The sequence below is a fragment of the Anopheles funestus genome, chromosome 3RL (genome assembly GCF_943734845.2).
Source record: "Anopheles funestus chromosome 3RL, idAnoFuneDA-416_04, whole genome shotgun sequence".
Taxonomy (NCBI): domain Eukaryota; kingdom Metazoa; phylum Arthropoda; class Insecta; order Diptera; family Culicidae; genus Anopheles; species Anopheles funestus.
In genome coordinates this window covers 8,554,752-8,579,983 of record NC_064599.1, presented here as the reverse complement: position 1 = coordinate 8,579,983, position 25,232 = coordinate 8,554,752, and the positions used below count along the sequence as shown (strand labels likewise).

Here is a 25,232-nt window from a genome sequence, read left to right as displayed (position 1 = left end):
GGTATACTGCAAGTACTGCTTGTTCTGCCTATACCAGCGAGCCGGTGTGTGTTAAGCGTGATTGCGTGCGGGGCCAGCTCATGCACTCGCCGTGTAGACATGTGCAGAGGGCAATGCACTTTATATGTGTGTTTTTTTGTTGTATTTTATCGGACACTTGCCACACGACAAGTTTCGTTTCGTAATGGTGTACATTAGGCCGGCATAGGCGGTTTTATTTGTAAGTGAAGCAACCTGCTTCGCTCGTCTAGTGGAGTGGCCTATCTTCAATGATCGAATAATGGAAATAGTCCAAGTCCAGTTGCACCCCAGAAGCAGTGGATAATTAACTTATTTTTTTCCTGATGATCAGAGCCAGATGCTCTGGAATGAGTGGTTTGCCAGTTCTATACGATATCTGCCTACGAAAGGTTCATTCGTTGTTCCGTACGACGTCCTTTTACATTGTCCAACAAGACTACAGCGATGCAATTGGGAGGCTTTTAGATAGCTATCGTCATCTTTCGCTTACTAGTAGTAAGAGAACATTAAAGTGTGAACAGATAAGCATAACTACACAAGATATGAAGTATCGATCTGTGCTCGTACGATACGATTTGATGATTTTTGCTTTCTTATCGTAGGATGATGCACACTGTGCGTTTTATGCGGAGACTCGAAAAAGGCAAGGGCTACAAGTTGTGGTACGGTGGGCAGATAAGGCTTTTCATGAAGTCATTGACCTCCCTTTTCTGAAGTTAGTCATCAGCATTAGAAGAAAAATATGTGGTAGTAATGTAAGTTTATCTTACCAAGCGATCGACCATGTTACGCTTCTGGGGAGGTCGTCGATGATCTCCTCTAAGAGGTGCGAATTACATGGCACGGCACGAAAAAATGCTCAAGATACTTCAATCGTTTGATCGATATAACACAAAAATTCACATGGAAAGTCACAGCAATATCGCACTCTTGTGAGCCCACCGCCATCGTAACTGGAGGGGCATGACTAAGCGCAACACGCAAACACGCATGGACCGGCCGAGTGGCGGCCTCGTTGGAGCAGTAGCGTAGTGGAACGACGCACTTGACAACTAGTCAGCCGATTTCACCCATCGGTTACCGATTCCGCCCGGTCTCGTGCTATGCTCGGTATTACCATCGGTGGAAAACGTGTTCGCGGCTGCTGTTGCTACTTAGTGCCCTCGTTTGGCCTGTTTGCTCTGTTCTTGCGAATTAATTTTGTGACCATTTTCGTGACCCTGCCTAGCAACGGATGAACATCTCGGCTTTTGCGTCCACTTGAGAAACGTTGTACGCGGGACAGCTCACCGCTTAAGCTTATCAATTTTTTTCTGGAGGGGGTTTTGTTTTTCGCTTGTCTCATCATTGTTTGCAACGGCACCTCTCGTGCTTTGGTGCACCTCTCTATACGTTGGGATGTATTTAAAATTGCATACGACGCTTTGTCACTATGCACCAGACGGGAGAAAGTAAGCTGTGGAAGGGTTTTGATAGAAAGATAAAAAGAAAACATGTTCCTTCGAGACTGCACAGCACCACCGAGATAGCGAGCAGCTTAAAAAGCATGATGTTCCCATCCCTGCCAGTCTACCGACCGATTCACTCAGACATTGTTGCTCGCTCTTATCTAATGCCGGAGCCTCTTGAGACGCTCGGCTACTTGAGACGGTCTAATCGTTCAAGTACTTTTTCACCTACATTCGCAATGTGCGAATCGACAAAAATGTGCAATCGACTCGCCGATAACGTGGCTGGTTGCCATAGGGCCGTACACATACTGTGTGCCTCGATCGATCTGCTTTGCTGCCAGTGTTGATAAGGGATGCGTGACTTGCGGAATGTGGACGTGAAAACTCACTAGAAGTAAGCGTAGTTTTAGCAGATATTAAACATTCTATAATACAAACATCTTCACAAACAGTTTGCAGTGGACCTAAGAAAAGTACAGGATTTTTGAGCAGCTCGTCCGAAATGACATTGAAAAGCTTCTTCTTCCAAAAGATAAATGTGCCACTTGTGCATAATTTGCCTGTAGCGTGTATAAGTTCCAGCGTTTAACAACAAACCATGCCGGGTCGTTGCCTACTGTTGGTCTGTTTGTATGATAAACACATTTATCATCTCCCCCGCTCAGCTGTTAACGGTAATTGCTTTAATTTACCGACCCTGCCCTCCACATGGGGAGGGGCCGAGAGTTACCACAACTACCCCTACGATGGCCAGATGCGCAGGCTAGGCCGAGGATTTACTCCATCGCCAACAACACGCCTTTTTGGGGTCGCAAACAGACAAATGAAGCCAAACGAAGGAAAGCTTAAATTTTATTGGCCCACCCTTATGCCAACCGTACCGAACGCGCGGCGGCAATTGCTTAAACAGCTTTGTTCCCTTCGGACACGGCCACCAGAACGCAAAAGGCCGGCCGGTCTATTGGTTCTTCAATTAGAGCAAAGGATTAACAAGACATCGACCCTTGGGCGGGGGGGATCTGAATGTACGACATGGTATAGCGACTTGTAGACCATCGCCGAGAAGCGCATCAGCTGCAGTTGTCAAACAAACACATAAGTAATCCGTCCATTGTTTCGGTTTCTGTTTTTTTGCCGACAGTTGTTCTGTTTGAGGACGCCCTGCAAAATAGACTTGTAAGGGAACGAGATCTTACGGACCGAAGAATCGTTAACCTTTAGCGTGAGGACGTTTGGTACAATGTTTGACAAATGTTCGACCAAACAGCAAGGGCCATTCTGAAAGTGACACAAAAACCCTCCCGTTCGACGTATCGTTCGACATTTTCCTTTATTTTTACACCGTTTTGTTGTATGTTTTGTTCAACAGTAACGTTGGGTTGAAATTTTAGGCTTCTACGTCACGGGCGGGTGTGTTAGATAACGACCTCACGACCTCTATCTCGAGAAACACGAAACTCTCCTACACGTCTAGCCACTCGACTAGGAATCGATATCACGAATCGGGTGAAGAAGTGATAAAAGCCTAACACTTATCACAAAATGTGCTGAGCATGCAGTGCCTGATCGAGTGCAGAGATTGACAGCGATGGTAACGAGCATATGCAGCGTAGGATAAGATGGTGCCTCTTTTGTTGTTGTTGGACGGAACACGGAAATTGTAGGCAAACTGGTAATGATGAACCTTCTTACGATGCCTTGTCCATGGCCGTATGTAGTCTTCGGACCCGTCGCCAGCACAACACGTATACTGGTGGTAGCGTTTCCTTATCGGCAAGCCTCGAGGCTTTACCAAAGTTCTATGATGGGCTAGGCAACTACAGCGGTTAGCAACAGGCAGACACCACCGACACGCACCGTACCGTGCCGTGAAGAAGGTCGAAGTCGACGGCTCGTACATGATTGTGGGGGTGCACAATGTGGAGCAAATAAGATAAGTCGGAATTCATGTACTTATGCGTTTCCATCAGCAACGGTACGCAACTGTGCGTTGAATAGTTGAATAGTAGCCACGAGCGCATTAAAATACACCTTACATCTCTCTTCTCGTTTTTAGTACAAACACAAAGAATACTTACGTCCTGCCCGATTTGTCCCATGTCGCCAAAGTATTCCACCATGGAGTACATTTATTGCAATCACTTTTCGGCCGCGAATGAAAGCAAAAATGAAACACACAACACTTGATTGGTTCAATTAGAAGCAAATGCACCAGCGGTGGGGTCCGAGATGTCTCAGCAGAAGCATCAATTCCACCAAACCGTCGTTGTGGCTGGCCGTCGTTAGCAGGGCAATCTCGTCAAATGCCTGAGCTTGTTTTGCTTCTTCCTTTGTTTAGCTTTTTGTTTACTCTCTCCCGTACATACGGCGCACACGCACACTTACAATAGGCACGAACGCGTTAACAAATACACACAATCTATTGCTTATCTCGACGTATCGATTTGTCAAGCCTCGGCGAAACAATCGATCCAGCAGCAACACTATCGCACCGACCCGGGGTACGCGCACCGAAAGTGACAAGACTGTTTTAGTACAGTACTACACATACGCACGAACGCACATTGGTAGAACTGGTGTGCTATCAGAATGGTTTGATTTCGTTAAAATCACTCGCCTCTCAACGGACGGACACAGATTCGATGTGTGATATTTAAATTTCTCCGTTCCCGCTCACTACTTTCACTTTCGTTCGTTGCGTATACACTTAGAACAGGTGTGTGCCGTATGTTTTAGTACACGGGAAGCTTTTGCATGTATTGGACGTTCACTTCACGATGACACTTTCCTGTGGAGAAGAAAAAGTAGTATGAATACTAAAAACACTTGTCAATATATGTACTAAACAGCGTCAGTCCTGAAAATATAACTTGGGCATGAATAAAAACTAGGCTAAACAAATGCAACGCAGTCGGGTGGAGATAGTAGCAGGTTTGTTCGGTTCGTTTGTTTGTTGACAGACCGTTCCAATGCAACTACAATGGCGCAATTGTTTTAACAGCTTCCATCGTTGCCCCACGGTTTCGCACCCATACAGTCAACCGTCTCGAACCGTTCTCGAAGTGCAGGCAAACGATCGAACCACCTTTCTAGACCGAGATTGAACGTCCGGAGTTTAATACCCGGTTAATCTTGTTTATCTTACGCTGCATCAACGACACTAGCGGTCGGCGCCATACATACACGCGTAAACCATCTGTCAAATGGATCCGAACACGACGTTCAGTTCATCATGGGGCATCTCTTTACACTGGACTTTTAAAGTTGGACTGTGTTTGGTGTGTATCTTCCTTTCGCTCTCGCATATACTACCCGACGATAGTGGGGGGGGGGGGGGGGGGGGATAAATACTATATTTAACCAAAAAGGTGTGTCACTGCGTGAAGTATCGGCAGCGTGCGTGAGTTTGAAGCGTTCCTTCAACAGATTTTGTGTAAATGTTACCTTTTTTTTTGTAAATTAGTTTTCACTAACATATCGAGGGAGGTTATGCTCTATTCTTGCGTTTTAGTAGCCCAGTGCGAGGAAGGACGCTACAAGCACACAAGTGGCGGAATAGATAAACGATTCGGTTGTCTCTCTGTACTAAAGACGGCAGAAAGAGAGATACGTACCAAAAAGGTAAAGAGAGAAAGAGAGAGAGAGAAAGAGTGAAAAAAGACAAAATGGACGCACCGGGGACTGATGCGTTTGTCGAGCTTGTTTTGTTGTCGTTGCCGTCGAAGGCAAACCGGCGACCACGAGTTGTCTCGTGGCCAAGGTGGACGGGCCATGCAAAGGGAGGAGGAAGGGTTGTTCCTCCCCTTCCCCTACTCATCTACCCCACACACCTGATCGTTCCATGCTATGATGCGTACCACCATACAGCGAAGCCGGTTGTTGTTTACCCGATCTTGGCGTTTGTGCCTCCATCGCATTGAGGTTTTTTTTGTTGTTGTATACTTCTTCTCCTGCCAATTATCTCACACACTGCGTACCCTGCTCCTACCCTCAGATGCCCGGCGCAAGCATCATCCCCTTGCACCGGTACTGGTGTGAGATTTCTTCCACTGCATCTTTCCATACGGGTGAACCGCTTTACGCTTATCATATCGTGCCAAACGATATGATGGGTGTCGATGTACTGCAGTACACCTCGGTCAAGAAGACGCTTTACGAGCTTAGGGTTTTGCGTTCGCTCAACAAGTTGCGGTTATGCCAGTTGGCGGCACAACAAGGGTGGCAACTATTTTATTAAACGCTCATGTAAAAATAATCAATTTTACGATAACAGAGAAAAACGACAATTGACACAGTTTATAAAAAATCACATAAAGCAAAGAAGGAAAACACACATACACACACAGAGAGAAACGAAAAGAACCGGCTAAAGGTGTGCCAGTGCGGATTAGAAACATTTTATTTTTTGGTTTAAATTTAGACTCCCTTTCATTATTTTTCTTCTCTTCCATACCAGCTCTTAGCGTACGCTTAGTAAAGGATTATTTTACATTGGCTATTGGCACAACCTTCTGAAGGGGGCTAATCCCCAAGGTTGGCTATAATAATCGACAGGAAGAAAGCAACGCCGATGAAAATAGCTCCACCAAAAATCACCATAAAAATCATACCGCCCAGTATCGTCGAAACTCGAAAAATCTATGCCATCGGTTTGGATTTCCTTCGATTGTGTGTTGTGTTGTGGCTTGGTTATTTTTTTATCTCACTCTCATAAAATCTTTAAGTTCGATCAGACAAACCGGTTTGTACGCCAGAAGGCACCCCAAAAGAACCAATTCGAAGGAGTCGGATATTGCCAAAAAAAAATACTACTAATAATACCAAGGGCTCTCCGACAATCATAATGGCGACATCCTTTTGGTCAGCTGGGAAAGATGATACCTCTGCTGTAAGTGAGAATGGATGCCCAAGAGCTCGGGACGTGGAAAAAGGCTGCGCATAATAACGCAATAATCGGATTCCTACACGCAACGGTATTTCCCTTCAGGTTTTGGTTTTGCGGGCGATCCATTTCCTGGCGATCGTGTCGATGCCTCTGCCGATTGGGTTCTCAAAAACACACAAAAAAAACAGAAATGGAGCTGACACTAACAATAGATATAATTAGGTGTGTCATCGGACACCCGGGTGCAACATCGGCAGCAGACGGATGCAATTGCATTTTTACGTTTTCTTTTAATGCATTTTGGCATGGATGCATGGTGATACACTTCACCAACGGGAGTGTAGTGTTACTTGCCAATGCATCTCTTTTTCACTGCCGATCGTAAAGAACGTTCAAGTACGGTGTGCGTCATAATATGGAAACACACTTCACTTTCGTTTTCACATTCACGCCTGACGCCTGAACGTTTGACAGATCGTTGTAAGCCCCATTAGGAAGCCGAACAGTGCCCATCTTCTAACCGGCCGGACTCGGTTCACGGTTCTAACATCTTTTCCCTATGCTTTTCCGTCCAATTAACTCCTGGTGGAACTGGGAAATGCAACTATTTTATTTGCTTGCTCTAAACAATGTTTCATTCCTGCCACATGCTGCGGCCACTTTGGAATGAATGCCCACCCGGCAACAGAGCACTCGCACGCGCTTTACCGCAAACGCGCGCACGTGTTAAAAGTCTAGAAATAGTAGTAGTGTAGGAGGAAGTGGGAAAAAATCAGTAATACACCACACCTCACGCACTGTGTTTCCCGCACCGTTTGCTGTCCTGCATTTTCATACCGTTGCATCCTTTCGAACGATGGTAATCGCTCATTTTGCAAATATGACTGCAACTACACACAGCAATTTCATCATGCTTTAGTGTGGTAGTAGTAGTCGAGTGTGTAGTACAATCCAATTCGATCGTTTGTGTATTTTATACAGAGCAGCAATAAAACAACAACCACTGAACAGTAAGTACATCTGTAACACGGCTCAATGCACGCCGAGGGTCTCTATGTAAGGTGAAAATCTGCAATTGCAACTACACACTCCACTCAAAGAGGCACACACACTCACACACGCAGCACTATGCATTTCACTGCACTTTCCGTCACGCCGGCTAGGGGAAAGCTTGCAGAATTTCCACCCGTTTTTCCTAACAAGCATCGTTCGTGGTGTGATTGTTTCGCGCTTGTTACTAACTGCTTACTAATTCAATCGACAAGACTAACTCCCCAAAAATACTTAACATTAATTGCACTTATTTACACTAGTTTGATCGCTCGTTTGATGAAAGCAAAAGTTTCCATAACACAGACAAGTCTAGAGTCGCGAATAAAAAACAAACCTTGGAAAACCCCAGGATGTACACTTAGTACACTTAGTACACATACATCACGTACCGTAACCGCTGTTGAATTTAAAAAAAAAAAACCTTTTCAAACACTCGGTGACAGCACGTTCGATTTCTTCCGTTACTAGAGAACGCCACCAAAAAAAGCTTGTGCGCGATTCTCGATTCAGCGGGGCACAAAACCGTTTCGCGTTCGAGTGTTTCGTGTCCGTTTCCCAAACTACTCACAACGACGGCATTTGTTGAACTGAGATGCGAGAGCGACCGTGCGGCTCGAACTTGGGTCGCGTATCTCGCGTCGTTTGAGGGAACCCGCAAGCACACGCACACAACGAACCGGGGCTATATGCTGGTCCGGTGCACTCGTAACAAAGGCTCGTAAAAAGCAAACACACCGACCAACGAACGCAGCTCACCGGCCTGCCGATGGTCGTATCCAACGAACACATGCGTATCGTTCAAGTCGCCCCAACGAGTGCGTAACGGAGGCCGGGTCGAACCGGAGCGTTGCATGTGTGTTAATGATGCTTTAACAGGGAAGGGCGAGCGAAAGGGCACCGAAGGAGGAAGTTGGTCCGGGGAGGGAGCGGATGATACTAAACAGCTTCAACAGTAGCAGCAACAGCATCACTAGCAGCTTCCTCTCGCAACCATATGATTCGTCTTCCTATCAAACAACAAAGAAAATCCTAGCATCATTTAATGGTGGGGAAGGTAGCGGAACCAGGCGAAAATGGGAAAGAGGGATGAAACACGTATGTGAGCACCCTTTTGGTTTTGCATGGATGTGTGAGCGATGTTGCTACAGGTTGAAATAAAAGCGAAAAATAAACCAACAAACCCGACAAGCAATACAGAAACCAAAGCAACACGAACATGAGAGGCAGGCAGCTCATCTGAGATTTAGCGTAAACAACAACCAACCCCCCTAGGGGCACTCGCGTGTACCGTTGTTGGTTCTGCTGGCACTCGATCACAATTTCAACGAAGTGTCCTTAACTGGTGGTGGCACATATCCGAGAATGTTCGTAAGCCGATCAACAAAACACCCCCCCTTGCGGTGTTGTCTGCCGGTTTTCCCTAGCTTAGGGAAGGATCGTTTAATTCATTAAGATTACTTTATGAAGCAGCATTTCTAATCGGTTTGTTTACCACAACATCAGCACAAGACACCTTCTCCTTTCGCTTGGGCAGCAATTTAGAGAACGAAACACGAAAACAGGGAGAATGGGTAAAATGATGAGCAACTGAGGGAGGTTTGATATGATTTTTTTTCCTACGGAACTGACCCTGTTTTGATGCACAATAAATCCTTATTTTTATGAGTAGATTTATGTGCTGCATCGAACGCAATGGCAATGTGGTGATAACGATGCAAGACCGTTTTTTTATGTAGACAAAAGCATCATGCATTTCTTGTTTTCTGTGTGACATTTGTACGATGTTAAAGGGTCTCTTAAAGTAGGGGTAAGATCGGTCCCATGGCTAGCCGGACTCATTCGGAATCGATCGGAATCGACCAGACTCCTTCGGACTCAGAATCTACCGGACTAGTGTTGGGTGAATCTGATTCAGATTCATGAATCTGAACGAATCTTTGAACTGAATGAATGATTCTGAATCTCTGTTATGAAGATTCATGAATCATCATTGAATTATAAATCCTTAGAGTTTCGGGACAGGACAGAGAATTATGTGGTAGCACCTACATTTGACGGTCAGCACTTCTGGAATAAGTCCATTCTCTCCCACCTCCGACAGCGAATCATTAGGGATTCATAAATCTTTCAGGATTCATGATTCTTTTCATGAATCTTTGAGGGTGCATATTACTTCTTGAAAAATGATTAATATTTTGGGAGTCGGTTCATGATTCTCGGACTCGATCGGACTCGCCGGAGTCAATTTTGTTTATTATTCGGATTCGGAATCAATTTTTCATACGCGGAGTCGGAGTGGATCTACGATTCCACTCCGGATTACCCATCAATATTATATAGTCATTGTATAAAGTTGTATAGAATCATCAGGAACGGGACCTCATGATCTGAGATGTCCACAATAAATTTGTTCGTAAATAAGGATTGAATATTTTTTTATAAATTTTAAGTCTTGCGAACAAAATACTTTTCCGCACGTTCCAGCAATGTGGCCGTGCGAAACATAATGCCGAAACTTCTAATTCATCTCAAACGTTTCGCTAAGCCGGTCGGTCGTACCTCAATTTTCACTCTCACTCTCACTCTCGAGCGCCACATGCGTGCGTTCTGCACGGTCGTAACGAAAAGTGCGTGCCACTGTTGTGCTGTAACTAGTCGGCATCCATCTACACGCACTTTACTATCGGTATCTTCTGTTTCGCTCTTGCTCTCGCAGGTGCTTTCCTGCCGGGCACTATAGTACGCACCGCCATTAGGTCAAACTGGAGAAAGGATTTGAGTGAACAAACGTGCCTCCATCGTAGGGAAGGCGCCTCCATCGTAGGGAATGCGCCTCCACCATTACTTCTTCTTGCTCCTCAAGGGTGGTAGGAACAGAAAAGAATAGAAGAGGGTTTTATGTGCTGTGTTTGTTGTTGTTTTTTTTTGTCATCATTGTCCTAGTCCCGTGGAGTCGTTTGTACCAGGATTTAGTGAAATGCGATTTTGGAGAATTGTTGTTGGGTTTTTTTTTCGTTTTCATTTATTCCGTTTGTTTGTAAAGCCAGTGAGAAAGATGTAACGGCGCAGATCCAGAGCGAATTACCATGCCCGATCCTGCTCGGCTTCGAATGACCTCGGATAGGGGTGAAAATGAGCGAATTGGGCCGTTTGATGGATCAAATTTAGACGCGCGACGAGAATGGGTACGGGAAGATGCAAACGAGGGAGTAAGAATAAATTTGGAGATTGTTTAAACTTTTATTTCCTTTCCGGGCGTTTCGAGCAAAGGCGATTGTAATGAAGTTCGGCCGGAAACCCTCCCCAAAAAAAAAGCGTACCGTACCGACCGACCCACCCTTAAAACTACCCGTGCAAGTTTGTCCTTCGGGGATGGGGTAGGTTGTGGCTTCGCTGTTACTCAATCACACACTGTTGTACCATTAATGGCGTTTCACACACTGCCTAACCTTGCCCAACGGCGTTTCAGTTATTTCAGGACCGGATCAATTTTCTTTTGTTGTTCGTTGCGCTCGTGTAAGTGCGAATGAAAATCAATAATGGTAAACTATACCCCCGTTTTCGGGGGGGTTTTATTAGATAAGTAAAACAAAACAAAAATGAGGAAATGGTACGGAAGAACTGAACTCCACCGTGAGTTGCGTGACTGCTTAGTTTGCGGACCATTGGGTTGCTGCAATCCATGCGTATTAGAATGACGCTCCAGTGCGAGCGAGGCTTGGTGCGCTGAAAAATTGGCCACCAATCTCCAAACGGCACGCCGGCACGATATTCCCTCAGTGGATTTATCGGAGGTGACACCCGGTGCGAATGGTGTTTGTTGTGTTTTGCATGCGTGAGTTGTTTCATACGCAAATAATTCCCATTTTACTACGCCGCATTTGTGAATAAACGTAGTAAAAATGCGTTTGACAGGCGAGAAGAGACACGAAAATAGATAGATCGTGTCGGGCTAACGATAATGTTTGGTTACCATTGCCGGGGAAAAGATGGACGTTTTTAAATTGATTTTTCTTTCCCTTCATTTGCTTTTGATTCCACATTTACAAACATGATTGACATTTATGCTAGTTTTCCCCTCGGAAAAAAAGAATTCCTAGTGATCTAGCTGACGCGTACAACGTAATAGACATTGGGTCATAATTTAATTCGCCTCATGAAAAATGACAACCTCATATCGTACCACGAAATCTTGCAAGGGGAGAACAAAATTTCCACTTCGTTCCAGATCGCAACAAAGTAACGGAACCTTCAAGGACACTGCCCGGGACACTCTCGGTTGATGGGACTATCAGGGACACAATCACATTGCACACTCCGAACAAAGAACAAACTGGGAAAAGAGAGTTCTACGGGACCCTGTAAACGGGGTTCTTCGTACGTTCCCGCCTCATCAACTGGTTGCCCTTTAAATACGAGAAGGACACCACCGAAGAATGTGGAATGAGTGGGGGAATGGAAACAACGGCAGCATAGCTCTATATCCCCACCGTCCGCATAAAGAAGGGATGTCAGAAATTGAGTTCTGGACTTTCTGGCTCTCCAGAACTCACGCGTATGCGTTGGATTACGTAAAAAGCTATGCTACGGGTTTCTGGCGAAGAGTTCTCAAAAGAGTCCGAAATGCGTACAGATATAACTGCGCGTTACATTGTATGGTTCGTGACGGAGATTATGGAATGGCAGAAATGGTTGAGCGAGAGAAATGGAGTGCGTGAGATCCCTTCATGTGGAAAGTATCGAACGCGGACAGGACCATCCTACGGGAACATGTTTCGCTCAGTGGCCTCTTCTTTGCACCAGTGGAAATGGGTTTCTTCTTCCAGAATCGATCCGATATGTGCGTTTGATTTCACTTCCTTTCCTGTGGTAATGTTTGAGGTTCGTTTTTACGCTTTCCAAAAAAACTAAATGCCAAACGCACATTGTGTGCTGGTTAAGTGATAATTACATTTGCTTTTTCGTTGGGTATATTGTCCGGGAGATTCGGGATATTCGACACGGCCAAAGGGCGATGGATAGGTACGCATCGCAGGGAGTCGAAAATCATCGATTTCTCTGTGTGTGGCGGTTCCGGTTCGCTGAGTCCGCAGTCGAAAATTGATGGTTTGACGCAGTCTTGCGGGTCGCAGTGAATGGCCTTGGAATCGTTAAACCAGAGGCACAAAGAACAAAAATTGGACCAAATTTTACTTTCTACAGAGAACACAAGTGACATTTATTGGATGCTTTTTAACTATTTACACGCATACCAAAAACCCGGTCAAATGCGGGCCTTCTCACACCCAGTAATGTAATGTAGTCCAGAATCGCATTATCAGCCAATTATCTGCATTCGTCAAATTCGGCCCACTCGAGCCAAGCCCCAAAAAGTGGCTTCGTGGAGGCGAAACTCCAACCAACCAACAACTCAAAAACCGCAACGGAACTGTCGAAAGTCGAATCTCCCGATAAGGTTGGTAAGCCAACGCAAACAAGCACAGCGGGCTAATGTTTTGTGCGCAGTTAGAAGCAGCCGCCAGTTTGGCCTATTTTTGATGCATCTGCTATTCCTTTGGTTGGCTGATACGGGGGATGACTTCTGCTGCGACATTAGCGTCGGCTGTGCTGCAAGAAGATCGAGGCCACTCACAGGTGTACTCCCAACTTTGCCCACTCAGTGCAATCGATTGAGGACACGGTTAAGGTCAGTGTAAGTGGATTACATTCTAGGTAGGCGTTCGTCTAGATACGTTGGGAACTATCTTTGGTAAAAGTCATCGCCACATTAGAGTCACCGTGGCGTTCAAAATATTATGTTTTCCTAGTAAAACTATTCTGGAGGAATTCCTCAATGACTAAGTGGGGATGAATCAAAGTTAATGACCATTCTTCCATTGACTCATATCGAATTACGCAGAAGCGTTGTACAGACAGTTGATAGCGGCTATGAATTAGTCCGAAAGTACGCTTAGTCCAGAGTCACATATTTTCTTCAGATATGACAGGCTCTCAACAGCGTTCGAGTAGACGAGACAAGGCATTTGATCCGCATAATGCATATGGTCTTGTTTGTCATCAAAAGATCTCGTTTGAAAAAATCTTCCGATTCCTTTTGAAAGGAAGAAGGAAGTGTCTTGACATACGAGTTCCAATATTGGAAATAAATAATAAAAATTAGAAAATACACACTACTTCATATCTCGCTTCAGTTGGCAACAATAAAAGTCTAACCGTGGTGTTGTACTGCACCAAATAGCAAACAACAAGAAAAATCAAATTAAACAAATCTGCAACAGCGCACGATAACGTCGCCAAAAACTTTACCCAACCCCCAAAAACGTGGAGTCCACTCATCCGTCGAACGCGTGTTCCACGGCACCGGCGTGAAGTTAGCGCAAGGAACCACTCAGTCTAGCGTTCAGTAAATAAATATAATATCGCGCTTATCGTATGGCACCTCCATATTTGTTTGGCTTATTTGTTTGTCCCGTCCCAGCTCCTCTATCCTCGCTCCGCTATCGCCTTCCCAACCCCCTGCCCACTGAGTCATTTTTTTTGTTGCTTGCGTTTTTAGTATTCACTACACAACTAAACCACACTAAGCAGCCGCGGCTGTTATCAGGTATTGGCTCCGACGACAACGGCAAACTTTGTGTATTCTCTCTACGGTTTTCGTTTATTTATAACTTCTGCACCAATTACTGTAGCTAGTGTAACTCCCATTGGTGATGCATTCGGCACGCACGCCACATGCCGGTGAAGGAAACAGATCGCCGTGGGCAATTTTGGGTGTCTCGTTTTGACAGATTTCGCTTGGAGGAGGGTAGATCCAAAACCGAAAAATAAAAAGTATCGGCCACGCCGCAAAGCACCCGCGCGACCAAATATTTGTCTTATCAACCGGTCGCGAATTATCAGCTGTTGTCAAGGCTATGTACGGCGGTCGTGAACATCGGGCTTTCGAATAGATCATGTTCGATGATCGTGGAGTGAGGTGCGATCAAGGTGAGATATACATACATTTTTTGTCTGACACCGTATTTGGATATTATTTTAACGATATTGGCGAAAGAATCTTCCTTCCTTATTTATTGTTTATCAGTACTAGCTGATCACTTATTAAACACGCATTAGATAATCGTCCGATAATAGAATGATAAACACACGATCAACTACTCTGAAAGCCTATTTTGGTTTCAATTTAGGCGCATTAATTGCAGTATCTATTTACTCGATAACACAACAGCACGCGCGTATCATCCACACAACCACACACGCACCCCCATTTTTTTTGCGTTGGATGCGTGTGCTTTGTTAAACTGTCGCTAACGTTTCGTTTTGGGGCCACCATCGTGTGCACGGGAACAGCGCGTGCACGTCCATCTTGCGTCCGTGCGCACACCAACACAGACGCGAGCGATCACCACCATCACCACCACCATCATTTTGCATTGGCAACGGGGCGGGCGACATTATCAACCCCCCGTTTAGGTTAGGCCATCGCTCTCTTCTTCTGGGCATGATGGTCCATCAGCAAAGCTGTTGTTATTTTCAATTGCCGCTGCACGACCAACCGACCCAATATGTGCTTGAGCTTCCTGTATTTCTTGCGTTGCGTTCCCAATGCGCACACTTAGCGCGTCAACAGCCAGAGTCAAAGAACAGAGAAGAAAAAAAAACGCAAAACGAATCAAACAACTCACTGATAAAAAGGGTTACAATTCTTTGTTTATTTAAAGACAATAAATGGGTACGGTGGGGAGGAAGGGGGGGGGGGGGGGGGGGGGTGGGGTTTCGCGTGCGCACAGCATTTCATTTGTTGGTTTCTTTTTTTCACGTGCGCTACTGTTTCTGTGCAGTGTGCGTTCGTACAGCTGATGGTGTTGGTGTTTCCGGGGAGCGAGCGCACAGTTGGCACCCATATATGGGGCGGCCATATTGCGATCGATAATGCTGCTTATATTCTTGGATATGTTAGCTACTGTTAGCTGTTAACTTTGAAGATTTAAGAATCCCTCACATGAGTTAAAAGAAATAGACAAAAGTAGACAACTTTTCATCATCTGCTATCAGCAAATGTATTTTATCACAATTTCCACAACTAGCTAGTAGGTGTGTTTGCCACAATTCTGGTTAATTTATGTTTCTCCGCTTCATAAAGCGTGTCTCGTCTAACAGTTCCAAGAAAGGAGGATTAAACGTTCCCTCGCCTTACAGGACGCGCAGCATTTACACGGTAACTGATTTATAATTATTTTGACAACATAAGGTAGAAGGAGGTCAGACGGTAGTTATATTCACCTTAAGCAGCACTTGATCAAAACCGGGTGCCGGTGGCGTTGACCAAAAGCGATAAATATAGCTCTCCCTTTGCCGTTGGACGCATTGTTCCCGTACTGGATCTCCTTGAAAGCTCGATTGCTGATGCCCTACGAACGAAGATAGGTTTTAATAAGAAAGCAAAACTCGCATAATGATTCGCTGATATGGGCTTGAAAATTGTACATATCAACTTAAAAGCTATATTAAAGCAGCAATGTTTACCGTACATTACCGAAGTAATTATACACTGTGAAATGAAGAAATAAACATCGCCTGTGTAAATAAAGCAGGTTTTATTTATTAATTTGTACAGATCTACTTTGGATACAGATCTGCTAATTGAATTCGATTAAAATGCAACATGCGCTCAGACAGACGTTTCTGGAATATGATCAGCATGCGATACATATCACAAAAAGAATTAATAAAAACACACACATAGACATATCAGTAAGTGATCCTGCGTTAATCGGTAATTGGACGAGTTTGGGTTTTGGAGCAAATGGCCTGTTAGGGGGTTGCGCTGGATTAATTTCGTTCAATTGCTAACGCAACCAACCACGCTGGGTTGGTGCGAAACGCGAGCTATAAATTATATTCATTGCTAGTATGCAGAAGAGGTTAAATGCTGCGTCAGTAATGTTACAACTTGCAACTTGTGGCGTATACACGGCTAAAGCTGGCGCTCGCATCATCCCTTACGGCATAATGTGTGTGTGTGTGTTTGCGTGTCGTATGTTGTTTTTTTCTGTCCGTCTGTATCACTTCAACTGCTGGTTCTGTTTGATGCATCTGGCTATTGATTGCGTTGGATTGCACAGCAAAGTCAGCTTTAACGGTGGCCTCAATTTCGCTTGGAATATCGCAAAAACGCATTAAACCAACTGACACCGAACGACCGAACGAAGTGTCACCATTAAGACAACGGCAGGGCGCAAAGTGGGCAAGTCTTTTGTCTAGCGGATGAAATCATCGTCGCTGGCGGTTAACAAAGTTAACAAAGGTGCATCGGACGTACGGTGCCTTTGCCGTTGTGTACCTTTGCCCCCCCCTGGAGCAACCTGAGGGAGCAACTATCTTATCGGAGACAGGAAGGAAGGAAGGTAAACCGGAAGAGTGGGGTGGCAAGGGTGATTGGAAGGGCGGTTATAATCTGTCGGACAAACAATCGATCATGGTTTCAGACGTCGCACAATCACTGCCAGGCTATTGGAGGCTACTGTTCCGAACGAACCAGCCCAAAAAGGAAGCTTCTAAGCTGTTCATGGTGGTGTTGCTTCTCTGCCATCACTCTGACAAATAGGACCACAGCCATACGAAGTTATGCAATTCGTTAGAACGATGAAGGTTAGAGGCTACTCGAGCACACAGTCGTTAGGATCTTTGCATCGTTTGGCTTTCGGTGTGGCTTGTTTACAATCAAACCGAGACAACTGAATATAGATCCTATCCCGCAAGCGACGAGTAGATTGCCCTCTCCGGGTTGGTGGTTCCAACAGATTCCGATCACGATGACATGACAAGTTGCTACCAGTGCGCGATAACAAACCATTCCCTTGTTGGAGTGGTGCATCGTCCAGTGTAGTAGGCAAAACAAAAACAACATGGAATCCATGGCATTCGTACTAACTCGCATCGCAAACATCAACAAACCCCTGCAGCAGCTGGGATGTAAGCTGTGAGTAATGATACGGCTAATAGCAAACACTATAAATAATTTCCCAACATCGCATGTGGAGACATCTGTGCAAAATTGTCTTTCATGTGGGGGGAAAAGAGAAAGAGAAGAAAAGCAAAAAATTCTTACATTGGAAGATCTGTTTCCGGCCGCTTGCTAGGGTGGAAGAAAGGAAATGAGCGGACTCTACAAAGTTGAAGTTGACAAGAGTCCAACATGAGTCGTCTCACGCGATAGAATCGTGTAGACATACGAGCGCGTTAGAAACATCCTTATTGCCATCAGTTCCGATCATCCTCAGTATCATCAAGCAGATGGTGAATGAATCGTACGAGTTGATGTTACTTTTATAGAGCATCTATTTCGGACGTTTTTGGCCATCCTTGGCTATTCGCCTTTGATGATGATCATGATGCAATAAAGTGGAATAGTGTCGTGAGATGGTAAGGAGTCGTCTAATACTAGAAATTGACATCTATTTAAAAAATGTCGATCCACAGTCACGTTCGAACGGGAGTTTATTTGGGAGCTGTAAAACTAATCAACAAGCATGCTGTCGTTAAGGTGTGCGCCATGGATCGCGACCATTCATAAGCAGATTTGTTCGTCCGTAAATACACACAAACACTATTTGTAACTACGTCGTTACGATAAGCACTTTGTTTACAGCTCTATCCGCGCGATACGTTTGATCGACAGGGAGTTGAAGACTTCAAAGAGATACTTTAATCAGACCTTATCGATAGAGAACTGTTTCAGTGTCCCTTGGAGGGTTTGTAACATCTCAATTTCTTCGTATGAGACCTTTTGACGAGATTTGTTCCGACAAGTTGTTTACGCCGGCGAAGGAAAACAAGTTAATTATGCCACCAAAAAAACAGCCCTTTCCATTGATCAAAGCCGATGCTACAAACTTTGTTCTCTCAGGTGTGTGGTAGATGGATGGTAGTACCGGTGTTTAACCGCTGTATGTAAATAAGACTTAACCCAAGCTACTCACCGTCTATGAGTAATCAACTTCCTATTGTCGAACGTCCTATCGCGATGACTAGCTGGCTAGGTCCTCTCCACTAGACGAATCGCATAATAGCTTTGGGGCTGTAGAGTTCGATCGGTTGGTCCTAACCTGGCGACTTTCTACCCTTGACCGAACTCGCGATTAACTGACGTTTGGAGACAACAACTGTTTCCTCGGACAACGAACAGACACAGACAAACACATATACCGGGTACCTTTTGCTAGCTTCAAACTAGACGATGATTAATGTCTTATTAACGGCAGCTGGTCCAGTAGGGTGGCAAGCTGGTGGGACGATTGTCAATGTAATGCTAATTTATGGCCTACCGACTTGCGCCACGATCTAGACTTAGCCGGAAATCTGACACCATGGGTTGCGTAGAGCAATGGCCCTTTTTAAGGTCTGCCCTTGGACTTGATTTGGACAGACGCGCACGGTACAACGATGGGCCAAATTTAATTCGATCCTTAAAGTTGAATTTGAAGGGTTACGGCTAAAGCGCTCAAGTTGATCATCTGTCAACGGGTTTCAAGCGAACACCTTAATTTCATGCACTGACCCTCTTGTGTGTGTATTTTTTTTTTGCTCACCCATAGCAATAAGTGCCGATTGCGAACGGTTAATTCGTTCGCTTCGTTGATTCATAAATCATCCAATCAATTGTACATTGGGCCATTATTTCGTTGATTCCAGCTATATGTTTGGAGCTTCAAGAACTTTGAAGATAAACGAGTCTGCCAACATACATATACAGAGTGCGATCATAAGATGTTCTGCAGCATGCAGTTTGGAAGATAAACCATTCGAAGTAATGTAGAACAACGAACAAAAAAAATACCATACGAATTGGAGGCAACAGAACTCACGTTCGCGAACCGACCAACAACACACGCTTGCACATAAAACAAAGCATAAAACATCGACGAAACGATCAACAACTCCCAACTGATGGTGAATTCGGCGAAGACCTTGAATTTGTTTGTCGTGTATAAAGTAAATTTAAAGGGCCGCTCGCTCTGTCGCCGGATCGCGCACATCCCGGTTGGGGACGGTTGGATGGCGGATCATGACAGGCACTGTTCGCTCGCGTTCGGAAGACAAACCGGGGACAACATTGTAGCGAAACGGCGACGAACGCGAAACCCCGTGGGCAGAAGTCAAAAAGGGTAGGAGAGCGAAAAAAAAACATAATAATAAAAACGTTAGCGTAAAATAAAGCTAAAACTTGAAGGGTGCCTTGAAGGGTCGTGGATAAAAGTGAGATACGAAAAATACGGGGAAATAATAAAACAAAAATCACACATATGTATACACAAAACTGTCAGCGTTGGAAGATCTTCGAGAGATGCTCTTGGTAGAATCTTTCTCGTACTGTAGGCAAGCTTGAATGCTTGCCGATGTTTGGATCACCGCCCTATCAACCATCATTTGTGATCGTGATATGGTCTAGAGCGGATCGTAAGCTACCTAATGTCCCAATGCCGCCCGAAGCAGAATATCCAAAAGATTGAAGCTTTGCAATCGTTTGGGCAAGTTTGGAAATGAAGAAAACGGATTACGATACTGAAAGGAATACAAAACTGGAAGCGGCAATGTCTGATTCCAAAAATTATTATGATTGCTTTGCCGTATCCTCTCCTTCGCGTCTTCGCTTGACATTGAGATGCACTTCGCCGAGTTATTTTTCGGGCATGATCCTCTTACCTTGCCCGCTGTACTCTCGCTTCCTATCCGAAGTTATACGTTGAAGTTGACTATTTTTAAAGTTCCCAGTTTGATTTATTGGCCGTTAAAAAGAACGCCGTCCGCTATGGTTGCAAGGCACCCGGTGGTACAGTGCAGGGTTTTTTTTGGATAGTTATTTATTATTTTTCTATATGTGAACGCTTGATCCGGACAGTTTATCGCATTTGGAAGATCTATCGATCAAACGCAATAATCGTGCCGAATCGGTTTCGGAGTCGGAGCTGTGGTCGATGTTTTGTTGGATAATTTTGTTTTACTGTTAATTGCGTTTTTGAACGACTTACTTCCAAAACTCTACCCCGGAAGTGTCAATATAATTTATGATTTGTTGTTGATATTTTAACCGGGGGAAGATTAAATAGTTAGCCCGAAACTCAGACGAAGTAAGGACATGAGGAATATGAGAAACAACAGACAGGGAAGGTCACATCACGTTTTATTGTAATTGTTTGAAATTTTACTGAGCGAAATACAATATTTAATAGTTTAATATTTGTAAGTGAGATTTACATCCAACAACCGGATGTTATAAGTGTTTGATGATGATTTAATATAAAAGTTGAATTGTCGAGATTTGAACCCTAATCGGGAGTTTCATTAGGCCATGTCTTATCGAGTTCATTGTTTGCCAACCAAGCAAGTTGGATATGATAACGATTAATCACGTGCCGGATAAAGGTAAGAAGTAACCTCTGTTTTGCCGACTCCTGCCATAAACTTTGGGTAAAAGCTAACTACACAGAAATAGCAAAGTGCATGATGGTAAACACATGCGACAAGAATGTTGTCGTGAGACAGCATCGTGAGACAAACAGCTGCCTCACTCATAAAGCTGTCCTCAAGAATTATACGTCTACTTTTCCTTTTATAGCAATGTAGCACTCGTAATGATGCGAGCTTCTACATCTATCACCGCTTATCAGATGCCGCCACCCCCGTTACCACGTCCTTTCCGTTTGTGCCTGCGCAACTCGTTGTCGCACAGTTGTAGGAAGACGACAAACAACTTTCTCCTCTCATCCTAGCAAAACCCACCTTAGCAGCACCAGTACTAGCGACGAGTTATGTTATTTTTACGCTTACCAACTCACCCACCCCGTCGATCGGCAATCTTCCGGGTTTGACAGCGGGCCGAGTACTAATCGGACATCAGGTGACTAATGCACGTTGGGTCATCTGCATCTGCGGTAACAGTGGGTGTGGGCGAAATTAGCGCGTACAACCGTGGGTCGGGGTGTTTAGCTATGCGCAACACTTCGCCACCACATGGTTGGCCACATTCTTCCGTGGCTCAGGCGCAGGTGCATCGGAACGGGTGTACTGTGAGTAGCATCGCGTGATGCAAGTTCCTAGATGCCACCATCATCAACCATCAGCCCCTTTAGCGGGTAGGAAGTGTGGATATGATATGGGCATCGAAGAATAAGAGGGGAAGTCATGAGCTGCGGTTACTAAAAATAGGTGTGAAACGATCACACGCAAGATGCACTTGCGCGAAATGTACCACCCGCTTTGCCGCTGCTGCTCTTATGTGTCTTCCCACGGGTTCACAGTCATCCACATGTATCTGAGCCCGCCGTAATGTCTCCCAAAATTGTAGCGCAACCGATGCATCCGGTTAACGGGGACGTTGGAAGAGCAGATCCTGCGGAACGGGACCATTTCTTTGCCAAATACCATTACAACTCAGTGTTTCTGCGTGCGTAGCTAGTTTAGTAGTTCGATTCGATCAAATTGCATACTCTGTGTGATTCAGCGAACTGATTTAGAGAGGCTTGTGGAGGAAGGTTTATGGGTGTGGAGGTGACTACTCTTGGGTTTCTTTCGTGCAATTTTGTTCACATCGGGAGGAGATAGTAAGTGAAGAAAAAACTGTACAAAAATAAAAAATAAACACGTTCAGAGACTGGTTGACGGCATGAGTATGCCTGTTGTACGGAATTTGCTAGAGAATGTGACCCCATCCTCATGAAGCTGTGTGTGTTTGCGATGAGGAAACGGCTTTGCATAACCGTACCCTCCGCCAAAACGGTTCAGCTGTCCGAATTCGCATGTTTCACAGCAAAGGTTTTATTCGGATTACGTTTTGGTCGCGTTTCCCATGCATGCATCATGCCCAATCTATCACGTAGGCCATTGGCACACGGGTTATTCGTGGCTAATTTGTAACAGAACCTACCGTTCGGATACCAAAGCAGCTTCAACTCACGCACGCGTTCTACTACACGTAGAATGATCGCGTGATCGAAGGATCACGTCAAGTGCAGATATTGAGTACTTCAGTACCTCAGGTGTGTACGTTGATCGATAAGCTCAGGCGCGCATAAATACCTTCAAAACCCCGGAACACTATCAAGCCTGTAGAGGAGATAATGAGATCGTTAACAAGCGAGATCACGATCGGAAGCACCAGCATATGGTGCGGTGTCCTCTGGGGTTTTCTGCAGCCACTTCCAGTTCGTGTTTTGCTGCAAGGTTATGGACTTAAACCTAGCAGCGATCCATTACCACGGTACAATGCGGTGCGTGAAGTGGGTACTGATTTATTAATCCGCACGCACACGATCGATTTAAGTTCCACCCGTTTGGCACTCCAAAATTACCGTGCATGATTGAGCGGAGAAGAGTTTCAAAACCAAAACACAACGCTATCCTAATTCTCGCTGCGTCATTTTGGGTGGTATTTGCAGTGTGTGGCTGGTCAGATAAATCATTGATCTTCAGGTTTGCCGTTCAGAAAGATGTGATCGTCTACCATTCAAGATGGCGCACACGGTGGGAATTCTTCCTGGTTGTTTGCTTGAGAATCAAAACAACTCCGGACTTTTTTATTTAAAGGGAGGAACCTTTTGCAGATAGCGCAGCGGAACGAAGATGGATCGTCCGTTTTCCAGGTGTGTCGAATGGGCAAATTCCAGTGCCCGTACGTCGCAGTCCCGATGGAGCCCTCATTACGCATGTGCACTTTCAAGTAGTGGCTTTTTCGGTCACACATACACCAATGCGGGTTCTTGAACGAGTGCGATAAGCCAAGCCCCGTTGGCTGCTTATTATTCAATTAATTTCCTTTTCAGCTTCCGCTTTCATTTGTTGGGGGTTTGTTGTGTTGTACTTCGAAAGGTGGGGGGGCGATTGTGTTTTTTTCTGTTCATTTTAGCCGAAAGGGGTTACTTCATTTTCGGGGTGGCCTTGTTTAATTCACCTCCCCACCCCCCAGGGGGAGAAGTAGATGGCACTTCATTTCCTCCAGCAATGTGAAGAATGGGGAAAAACAGGAAGGCGAAGAAAAACTGCCCTTCGATGCCATCATCGTTAGCATGCCGGTATCGTAATGGTGCTGAGTCACTTGGATTGTGTTTTCGTTTTCAAAGTCAAGGTCAACTTGCGGTGAAACGGAACAGCACCAATAACAACAACAAAAAACACTCACCCATAAAATGAAGTTACCCCCGCTGGGAGTATGTGCTAACGCACGGCATGTCAAGCATGTCAAGAGAGGTCGGGAACCAAGTGGATCGTGTTGTCCATTGGATCGCGGTTGAATGGTGGATGGATGGGACCAAATAAAATGTGCCAAGCAATGCGGTGAACGCGAACAGTATGAAAAGCAAAAGGGGAAACTCGTTCTCCGATCCGGCCAGGAACCGGAGCAAATCGAAATGCAGGCGAAAAGAAGCGACAAACTAACAACGAAGTGAACATTACGAAAAAGTGGTCAGTTACGGCTCACTCCCACCCCTATATATGAGAGAGGCTTAGAAGCAAAAAAAAAACAAAATCACCGATCCATCTGCAGAAAGGAATATGGTGCTTCATCATCAGGTGTGTGTGCTCGTGTATAGAGTACGCTGAAGCAAAAAGGGTATAAAATAATGCTTTCCATGCCTTCAGCGTACGTTACGTTTCGAACGATCATTTCGATGATTTATGTCCGACAAGAGAGGACGGAAGCGCATCCAACCCGCACGAAGTACGCAACTCGGTCGTAATTTGGTCAGTCTATTTTTAACTTAATAGAACACAACAAAAGAGTGTAAAATATTAACCTCTCAATTTTGCGTCGGAAAAGATAGGAAATAAACATCACGCTCGGTGGTTTACTGCTTGAATTTATTAACCGAAATGCAGATTTTCGGATCGCGTGCAAACAACTGGTCCGTGAGGCTGGAATTTAAATGTCTGTACATGTGTACAAATTGAACGTAATAATTGCAAGTTTCTTGTCGCCGTGTGTTTGACATGGGGCACAACCAGAGGGTCCCTTAGTATCTAGAAAGCCACTATTGGTTTATTGATGTACGAATTGTTTGTCGACAGTTTTGGGCGCGTCACGGACCATTACCCGAGACGCTCGTTATCTTCGCTTTGAACATGTGTAAACAAATTTTACACGTTCAACACTAACGAGACTGATAACGGTGTGGTTGTTGCTACCGCTAGGTAGTTTGAAGTCAATTGAATGAAATTACTATGAATTTAGAAGATTTTTGTTTTGCCTAATTTATAAAATATTGATTTATTGACATTGGAAAAGGAAAAAGAGGATTTATGGGTAACATAAATTGTTGGGCGACTTTTTGCATTAAAAATGTTTGCTTTATTCCGACTGAAATTGGTCTATTGGTTTGCCATGCAATTTTATAGCAACATAAAAACCATATTCATTTGAATTTTTCCCTCAAATTTCTCTGATTTGCTTTCAATATTATCCTAATTAGGAATTTTGTTATACGCATTCGAAAAACGGACGATTTGAATTGGTTCTTCGAAATAAACAAATTCGAATTACAGCTGGCATTTTGCTCCACGTGGTTAGAAAAGATACTTTTGTTAGTAGTGAACTTGACTGTATAAACAAAATCGTTTATCAAACGAAATCACTGTTTTTATACGGGAAATGTGATTAATTTTGTTATTTTGTATCATTTGCTGAAGAAAATTGTAAGAAATGTGTAGAGTGCTTTGTACATAGTGTACAACAGTGTGAGATGTTCTTTTTTCCTTCTATCTACTTTCTGAAAGAAAACTGAAACAAAAGAAAGATCGATATTGTATGAGGTTTCGTTTGTCCGTAG

At 44.6% G+C, this 25,232-nt stretch overlaps 1 protein-coding gene across 4 annotated transcripts in view; it reads right to left on the bottom strand.

Moving 5' to 3' along the window:
- Nucleotides 1-8,018, bottom strand: part of LOC125770672 (sestrin homolog) — a 32,196-nt gene extending 24,178 nt beyond the window's left edge. Inside the window, exons 1-2 of one of the 4 annotated variants that reach the window (XM_049440584.1) lie at nucleotides 7,745-8,018; nucleotides 3,551-4,260 (exon numbers count right to left, since the gene is read on the bottom strand). In XM_049440584.1, the coding sequence (XP_049296541.1) occupies nucleotides 3,551-3,601 (51 nt within the window). In that variant the 5' untranslated portion in view covers nucleotides 3,602-4,260; nucleotides 7,745-8,018. The remainder of the gene's footprint in view (nucleotides 1-3,550; nucleotides 4,261-7,744) is intronic. The other 3 variants (XM_049440585.1, XM_049440583.1, XM_049440586.1) reach the window with 3 other exon arrangements.
- Between the last annotated feature and the right edge of the window lie 17,214 nt (nucleotides 8,019-25,232).